The following is a 9,700-nucleotide window of genomic DNA, read 5'->3' on the forward strand; positions in this document are numbered from 1 at the left end:
TGTCTGGCGATTGGAAGGACTGTGGATTTAAGAAAGATCCAAGGATATTTTCTAACATAAAACAATATTACACTAAAATTAATTGAAATTTTATTTTTATAAATCAAAAAGTCTTATTTGTAAAACGTGTAAAAGTACACACTGATGCACAAAAAATGTGCTAGTTTAATTTAGTTTAGTTTAGTTTAGTTTGGTTTAATTTAGTTTAGTTTAGTTTAATTTAGTTTAGTTTAGTTTAGTTTAGTTTAGTTTAGTTTAATTTAGTTTAATTTAGTTTAGTTTAGTTTAGTTTAGTTTAGTTTAGTTTAATTTAATTTAATTTAGTTTAGTTTAGTTTAATTTAATTTAGTTTAGTTCAGGCATTGCGCTGCTAGAACTGACAGCTGAGTCCATGTACAGTATATTCCGTGCATAAGGTGATGTGTTATTTGTTGTTATTTCATGAAACATAAGTAAAAAAGACATATAATATAATTAAAATAAATATAATTAAAATATAATTAAATAAAAAGACATTACATGCATTCTCAGTCATTACATTGAAAGCCAAAGCATTTACTCTTACACAAACACGTGCAGCCTTACATACATGAAAAACTGTTACTTTATGACTTAACCTTGAAACAAACTGGTTTTATTATGTCAAAAACATTATTTAATACCTTGCTACATTAATACAAAAATTGTATTGGTCATATCTGCTAGAAATAGCTCCTTTAGTTCACAACTACACATTTTCACTTTATATATCGAGGTGCAATTAATTCCAAGGCGCCTTAAAATGATCTTGAGACTCATAAACTGAATTACTGCATCCTATAAATCTATATTAGCATAGTATCATATATCAAGTCCTATAAGCACCTCAGTCACCTAATTAAAATTACTAGAAGCATTCCTATCCTTTGAAAGTTAAGTGTTATAAAGGCCTGTAAAATATTATGGTGTGAATGAACCTCTTCTAGAATTTAACAGTCCCCTTGTGTGCTGGCACGCATCGCATCCGACGCAAACACTTTGTAACCCTTCTCTCATCTCTGCTGTCTACGCCACTCAAATGAAAATCTGTCAAGGCTGGTGATTTGTGCTAACTAGCTATCGATCTTACCAGCGCGACGTGCGTTTACAGCTCTGGGGCTCGAATGCGAGGAGGAGAGGAAAAAAAGGGAGAGAAGGAGACTGCAAAATAAGAAGAGCAATGCACAGTTGGTGGGGGAAAAGAAATACTGAGAAAAAATACAATGTTTTGCATTTGGTTTACATCGAGTGCGTAGACAGAAGCGAGACAAATCCATCTGACTGTGTGGTGGTGGATGCGTTTGCTAGTCTATGACACAAAATAAGCACGGAGAGATGGGGATGGTGCACTTGACAACACTGAATGTTAAACAATGGACCTTGACTTCTCTGAAAGCACCCCCTTGCACCCTCCCACCTTCAGTTAGCCCAAACAAAGGGGCACATAATGCACACCGGGGGCCAACTATTAACACGTGTGAAAGCGCACTCCGGCTGTGGCGATTCAATTATGCGTGTCCGTCCCGCTGCCTTTTCAGTAAAGACAATTACCGTTTCATACACTGATTAAACTAAAGAACAAGTGCCAAGTGAAGGACACACACATCAAATATATAAGCTCATGATTTAAATAATTATGCTGCTTCATGTAAATTATTACGATATCACTGTTAATAATAAGCACTATGTACTGTAAGTAATAATAATGTTATATATATATATAGTAACAGTCTAGTTTTGCTCTTTTATTATTATTTGTATTGTATTATTTTGTTTTGTTAATTGTTATATATTATTTCTCTCCATTTTTTTATTGTGGCTCAGCAGAGTTGGAAATGGCTTTTTGTGCATCGAAGCTGCCGTGAAAATGTAATTTCATGTAAAGGATCAATAAAGTATCTAATCTAATCTAATTAAAAAAAGTGGCATAACAGATCTTTAAAGAAACTTTGAAATGGCAGTTTAGGGCTAATTAAATCAATAAAAATTAATATTATTGCTATTATTGCACAGTTACAAGCAAAATCGATTGTTCAAGTCTTCAGGTTTCACACACGATGAACTTGTACACAAAAATATACATTAAACATCAAGCATTATATCAATGGTTTTTTTTTTAGTAATAGATGAAACACTACTACTACTGCTACTAATAGTAAAATGAAAAAAAAAAAAACAATGTGGCTAAGATGAGTAGGAGAGTATTGATGTGAAAAAGATTCACAGGAAATATATATATTTTTAGCCTGACTCTGTTATTTACTGTATACAATTATAACTGACAAATGTATGCTTAGAAAGCCATTTTTCAATTTTTTTTTCATGATGTCTAATTAAAAAAAAAAAAGACTACAGGTACTCTAAATGTATTTAATGTATAAATAACAAATTGTGTCTTCTTTTCATCATCATCATTATTATTATTATATTTGTAGTAGTAGTAGCATTTATTTAAGCTTTAATCATTTTTATAATTTAGTAAAAATTTTTTTTTGAAAACCCTCAGTATCATAACTTAGACTTTAAATCATATTCAAACAATTTAAAATAAATAAATAAACGCATTGCAAAGACCTGAATGCCATTTCCCCCTTTATAACAATGTAAAACAGACAAAACCTCAAGCAAGAGTGAGATCATTACTGTTGCTTGAAAATGCTATCATGTAAAAGAAAGCATTCTTGGCATGTATGCCTATGAGTGTATTAGTGTGTGTGTGTGTGTGTGTGTGTGTGTGTGTGTGTGTGTGTGTGTGTGTGTGTGTGGGCGCGCACAAGACAGAGGTTGAGAAAATGAAAATACATTTTTAAGAGGCTATGCATTTAAAAATGAAAAATAAAATATTACTATTGCCACGTCACACAATTATGCAGTGCATTTACGAGCACAAAAAAAAAATTATAATCGGTGCTATAACAAAATTACAATTATTTACCTTCTTTGACGGCTCCCTGGAATTTATTTTTTTCCCACACAGACTTCTCCTCCTCTGAATCCTCAAGCAGAGACTTATCACTGGGCACATACCAGGTGGCATGCTGCTCAGCCATGAGTGTGTCCAGATCAATAGTGTCCACAGAGCCCTTCCCGGCATCCGGGCTGCAGTTAGCTAGCTCTCCATCTCCATTTTGACCACTGCAGTCACTACTTATTTTGTTATTTTTTACACCTAAAGGCTGTTCCTCTGAAATGCTGAACTGCTGCCGTTGAAGCTGAATCTGAGCCTGCAATATTTCTAGCGGGTGGATTTCATCAGGGCCAGAGGTGCTAGAGGGTGTTCGGACTTGCTCCATGCCTGGTGTGCCCGGATGGCCCACTCCTCCAAAGCCATCCAATGTTGAGGTAGTGTGGTTGGAGAGGCCCATGCCTTGCCCTTTCTGCCCTCCTATTAGTCCATTGTCTCTCTGCGAGTTGGGCGAGCCTAACAAAGGGCTGCGGCCAGCCTTCACAGAGGTTAGAGCATCCGAGCTCGATGAAACCTCATCCTCATTGCTATGTGTGCTCACATCATCTGTAAAATCCATGCGAGGTGAACAGACTTCAGATTTTGATATGCTCTGGATGGCACTGTCAAGAGATGAGATAAGGTCAGCCTGATCTCCCAGCAGCAGGTCACCCCCTTTCCCCCATGAGGGAGAGCTGTGGAGCTTCTCTTTAGGTGTGCCTGTACTCCTCCCCCCCACACTAGCTGCTGAGGTCCCCTGCTGGCCAGGACTTACAACAGGGTTACTGTTGTCGGAGGGGAAAAATATCCCAGGACTCACATGGCCACTGTCTCTTTTTCTCCTTCCTCTCCCTCTCCCACTCACTGTTGCTGCCTTCCCCTCATTACAAGGGGTAGTGTCCATGCTGTAATTTGGGGAGAGGGTGCTGGCTTCCCCCTGCACTGTCTGATTTTGACCTGGTGGCTTAGTGTTGCTATTTCCAGCAGGAGGCATTTGCCCACTTTGGGGGACAGTAATGCTTGAGAAATATTCAGTCCCAGCATTCCCCGTGCCATTAACCACACTGTTATTCAGGTCCTGTTCTGTCTGACTCAGCTTTCGTCTGCCCTCTCCCTGAGTCTTTTTATTGAATGTCACATTGAGGTTAGGGGCCGCCAGGCTGGCAATCATGTTCTGACAGGCAGTAGAGAGGGCTGCCAGGCAGCTCTGTCCAAAAGCAGTGTCCTTGCCGCTCGTTTTGCTAAAATTCCCCAAGGAGAGTCCCCCAAGTTTGCTGACAGAGGAACGCTGGCTAGTGGGAAAGTCTGATTGGGATGTAAAACTCCCTGGTGAGGTGCTCACCCCTTGAGAGTTACTGATAGAGGCTCCCTTTCGATTAGAGCCCCCGTAGGGAAAAGAGGATGGCCCACTCATGGGTGGTCCTGAAAAGTCAGTGGGATGCCTTTCTGATGGTGTGTTGGACAATCCTACACCTGTACTGGGAGACTGCATCTGTGACAGGTTCCCCATGCCACTGCTGAATTGTGAGTGGATGTTAGGTGAAAGTAAGGGCTGCACGTGGCCCTCCCCTGGTATCCTCATTGGCTCCTGCATGCCCATTCCATTCACACCAGCTCTGAACCTCACACCTAGGCCATTTTGCTGCATTTCATGGACTCCAACCTCTCCACCTGCACCCATGCGATGGCCCAGCACTTCGCCAGGTGGATGTGTCCCAGGAAACCACCCACTCTCCAGAGTCATGTGTGGATTCTGTCCATCAAAGTTCACCATCCTCCCACCATTTTCTCTCTCGAAATTCGACTGAGGCATGCCTCCCACTGGGCCCCCATGCCCCAGGGGCCCTTGAGGAACATCACCATGATGACCCAGCTGCTGCAGACTAGGTTGTCTTATCCTCTGCTGCTGACTTCGAGAGGCCATTTGCTTTATCATCATTGCTGCATTTTGTTGCTGCTGCATAGACTGCTGCTCAGGCCCTGTAAGCTGCAGCGATGGGCCTGATGTAAAGCCATCTGTCACAGGGGGGTTGAACTCACCAGGCAAGCCAGAATAGGCTGCAGGAGAGAGATGATTCTCCATGCCAGGTGGGTTATGCATACCACTGTTCCAACTTCCACAACTCTCCTCGCCGTGAGTGGCATTGGGAAAATCAAACCTGGGCCTCTTAGCCATATTTACATAAGGAGACTCAAAGTGTTGCAGTCTCTGATTAGAAGGCTGTTGAGGAGGGGGTGGCTGCTGCTGCATGTTGAACATGGGGTCACCATAGCTATGCATCCGTCTGTTCTCCGGTCTGTGAATAGGGTATTCAAACTGTGTATGCTGGCCAGGCATCATGACGCCACCCTCATGCATACCAGCATTTGCAGAACCCGGCTCTGATTGTGGGGGCTGTGTGAGAGATGGTGGGCAAGTGTTCTGTCGGCCAATCAAGCCTGGCTGTTGCTGCTGCATGAGAGGATGCCTGGCACTAGGCTCTATCCCCACTGGTATTTTGCGTCCACCCTCAAAACGTTCAAAGAACACACTGTGCTGGGCTGAGGGCTGCTGCTGTTGAGGTGGGGCATGGGGATGTTTTTTAGAGATGCCTTGCATTCCAGGAGCTCGAGACAACCCTGGGTTTCCAGGAAAACTGGACCCTGGCACCTGACGGCCAGGCCCAAAATGAGAAAGCTGAGAATCAGACTCAGAGGGGGAGTACACAGACACTTCAAAATACCCAGATGAGGGCTCATTAGAATAGTTGTAGTCCAGTCCTTCAACACCACCAGGTGGGGGCATTCGTCTGGACTCCAGATTGTGACTTTCTGATGAAGAGGATGAAGAAGATAGCCCATGAAATGAGGCAGCACGATTAGGTGACTGGTCCAAGGGGAGGCATGGTGCAGGGACAGGGTGATTTCCACTGGGGGGTCCATGGTGCTGAAACTCAGGCATGGAGCCTGTCCTTTGCTGCTGCTGCTGCTGCTGAGAGAAGCCATCTGCTGACTGACCCTCAGAGAGTGGGTCAAAACCCTCTGTGAATCTTTGCTGGAGCCCCATACTGCTGTTATAACCCATCATCCTTCCGCTGTGCAAACAGGAGGACCCAGGTTCAGATCCAAAGTTTCCCCCAAAGTGTTGATGGTTTTGGTGTGAATGTGTTTGAGGGCATTGAGGATGATTGTGAGGTTGTTGAGGGTTAAAAAATCCATGCATTGAGGCCTGTTGTTGTTGGAGATTCCCTGCATGCAATTCAGAATTTCCTCGCTGAAATCCACCATACTGTTCATCTCTGTTCATGTTAATGTTCATCTCAATCACTGGAGGCTCATTAAGTGGGCCCATGCCAGTCTCGACTGTCCCTTGTGCGCCTCCAGCATGAAAACCTGGGCTCTTGTAATGGGAGTTCATGCTCACTTTTGGCTGGTTAAAATTTTTCTCAGTGAGGCCAAAATTTCTGTTATTAATTTGTGGACTAAACTGTTCCAGCCCAAACATGCTTCCCACAATCAATCCTGCATGACAGCCAGCTCGCCTGGCTCCACTGCAGTGTCTAAAGTCTCCTTTATTTTTCTTTGGCAAACTATTGATATCAACAAAAAGATATGAAATACTTGATTTTTTTTTTCTTAAATAAAAGATTGTTTTACTTGAAAACCACAGTAATCAATAATTAATTACTGTAAAAACAATTTTATATTGTAAATTATAGTGGAATTGCAAGACAAAAGGCTCTATAAAACTATAAAGTTCACGGTCTAGTCCAAAATCTGATTCTAATCTGTAATTAATTTTTTTGGTAAATTTGATGTACAGCGCTGCAAAAGAGAACTGTTATAAAACAATCCCTCTAAATTACCCTCACCTTGCGATCAGACAACAGCTACAACACATAGAAAAAAATATATATATAAATATAAAACATGTTCAGTCACATCATTCTCCACAGATTGTAATTCCAATGTCCTGTCAAAAGCCCAGAGTGAGTTAAACATGCGTTTCTGTTTAAAAATCCCTTTTGAGTGCACATCATTACACCATCCAGAGTACCATAAAATAGCATCCAGGTCCATATGAATCCAGAACAGCGTCTTGTTTGGAATCCACTTTCCTTTAGAAATGGGTAAGAGTTTTCAAATCGCATACATTGAAAAGAACCAGTTCCCTCGGGCTGAGCTTAACAAGCGATCACGCAGAACAGAAGAAAGTGTGTGAGGGCTTAAACCCCGAGCGTCCGTCTTTGTGCGCGCTACCCGAAGCGCGCCACTGAGCTGCTGGGAAACACGGTCCCATCGGTCCTGCTCATTGTCCGAGCGATCGAACTCTGACTGCAGTTTCAATCACATGCAACACTTACACATTCATGGAGCCCTCTTCTAATAGCACCAGTTTTGAGCTTTACTCCAGCGATAGATCAGACACCGATGTGCGAGAAGCTCAGCAGTGCGCGCATCGACCGCGAGAACCAGCAACAAGTTTTACATTTCAGCAAGCTCCTCACTGCGAACATCAGCCAATGGCACACAACCGAGGGAGGGACGAGCTCTTAAGGTGGTCCAGGATTTGTCTGTTTGCGATCAGAGAAAAGGATTCTCACGTGCTTGAGAGAGAGAGAGAGAGATACATTCACTGTAAAAACTCAATGTAGCGCTGTGATAAGTGCTACAATGCATTTGATTGTAAACATTTAAAAGTAAATACTGTATATATTTTTTACAAAGTATGATCATGGAGAGAAATAAATATATATAGGCTATATTTCATGATATAAAGGCATATAGCTACTATAAATATGGTTAAAGTATGATTAAGAATATGTGTAAGATATGATTGGAATCTATGGAGAAACTGTAGGCTCATTTTTAACAAGGCAATATCCAGTCTATTCGTGTTTACTGTAAAATTGTTGAAATAAAGTTTACAAGTAAAAAGACTTGAGTTTATTTTAATGGAGAAAGTATAGCATTCCAGAATATCTCCTGAGAACAGTTTGTCTGGACTGTTTTTAAACAAAATTATTATTTATTTATTATTATTATTATTTCATTTATGTACATTGGAGTGTTTTATATTAGATTTTATGTTGTTCAGGTAATATATAGCAAAACACGATCATTATTGTAGTAGCACGAGTCTTTTGTTTTGATTGGTCTTTTAGCACATTTCACAGTTACACGCAGATTTTAAACTCTTATAGTTTGCACTGTCAAAACAACATGATTCAATCACGTACTATAGAGTTAGGAACTATAAAACAAACAGTCGCCGAAAAATCAAATATCAGGTCAGTCACGAGCTGCTGTGATTCACCTCTGCTCAGCTCCATGAGTGTGTGGTGATGCTTTGACACTTATTGAAGACTTTTAGATTATATCCAGGTGAAAACAGAAGGTTGTCCTGCATGGAGAAAAAAGGGTTTATTTAGAAAATGTTTGACAAAAGCGCGAGCGCGCAGCCGTCACCACCCGGGGTTTACATTGTGAGCGCGCTTTAAACAACCAATTAACATTTCCATTCGGATTCATGGATCAATTACCATAATTCTGTTTGCATTCTAAATTAACCCGACTTAGTTCGTGATAGCAGCTACTGTGTTCTAGCTACTGTCACGCATGTGCGTAAAATTGCTTTAGTTATCCTCAAGTATCGCATGCGTTTCCTCAGTAATGTAATCAAGGAAGAGGGGTGGGTGGACTTTAAATTAATGATCAGCATTAAAACAAACTGTTTTAATCGTGAATCAGCCTGTCTATTCAGAGCCTGCTTTATAATGCCCGTGTCATCGTGTAAATGACGATATACATCAATCTGAGCTCGTGATCAACAGAGGTTTTTAACCTGCCTGTATAACGGAAGTGATCGTGTAAAGTAGCATTATATTTCCTTTTTTTTCCATGTCCATGGAGGTAAATTAAAGCACAGCTCCTTTATAATAACAATAAAAATAACAATTAATTTTCATACACCACAAGCTTTGTTGTTCTACTCAGAACCTGTATGTTTAACTCTAAATTAATCTGACAAGAGAAACACAAACACAATGTGAACAGACGAGGGTTAAACGACAATAGTGACAACCGAAAAAATCTTCTCTACCTTCTATAACAACAACAATAATGATAATAATAATAATAATGGTAAACTATTTTGCGAGATGAGTGACCATACACATTTACTACAACTATTTGTTATTCTACCCAAAGGTAGAATACATTTACATTTACATTTAAAATACATTTACATCCTAAACTAATCTTGCTTGAGAAATACACACACGTGAATAAATGAGGGTCAGATTACAATGTGAAGCATCTTATTTCATAACAGAAATATGAAATATCGGTGTCATGCCATTTAAGAGCAAGCCACTCTACAACATATACTTGGAGACTTGGGTTGGACATATTGATTTTGTTTTCCTTTAAGTTAATAAATAAAATAAATAATTAAATAAATGCGAGGTGCAGATGTTTCCCTGTGAAGAATTTTGGCTGTGGAGGTTCGGTGAAAAAGACACAGTGCCCTCTAGCGATTACTGAACAACCTGCAAGTGTGCAAATCAGTGCAAGTGTGCAAATCAGTGCAAGTGTGCAAATCAGTGCAAGTGTGCAAATCAGTGCACGTGTGCAAATCAGTGCAAGTGTGCAAATCAGTGCACGTGTGCAAATCAGTGCACGTGTGCAAATCAGTGCTAGTGTGCAAATCAGTGCACGTGTGCAAATCAGTGCACGTGTGCAAATCAGTGCTAGTGT

At 40.6% G+C, this 9,700-nt stretch overlaps 1 protein-coding gene across 1 annotated transcript; it reads right to left on the minus strand.

The window, feature by feature from the left end:
• Positions 1-2,917: 2,917 nt before the first annotated feature.
• mn1b (meningioma 1b) lies at positions 2,918-7,435 on the minus strand. Its single transcript, XM_059544236.1, has one exon. It carries the CDS (start codon positions 6,444-6,446, stop codon positions 2,946-2,948), a length of 3,501 nt encoding a protein of 1,166 aa, XP_059400219.1. The 5' UTR covers positions 6,447-7,435; the 3' UTR covers positions 2,918-2,945.
• Positions 7,436-9,700: the final 2,265 nt, after the last annotated feature.

This window comes from Carassius carassius, chromosome 4 (genome assembly GCF_963082965.1).
Source record: "Carassius carassius chromosome 4, fCarCar2.1, whole genome shotgun sequence".
NCBI classification, from domain to species: domain Eukaryota; kingdom Metazoa; phylum Chordata; class Actinopteri; order Cypriniformes; family Cyprinidae; genus Carassius; species Carassius carassius.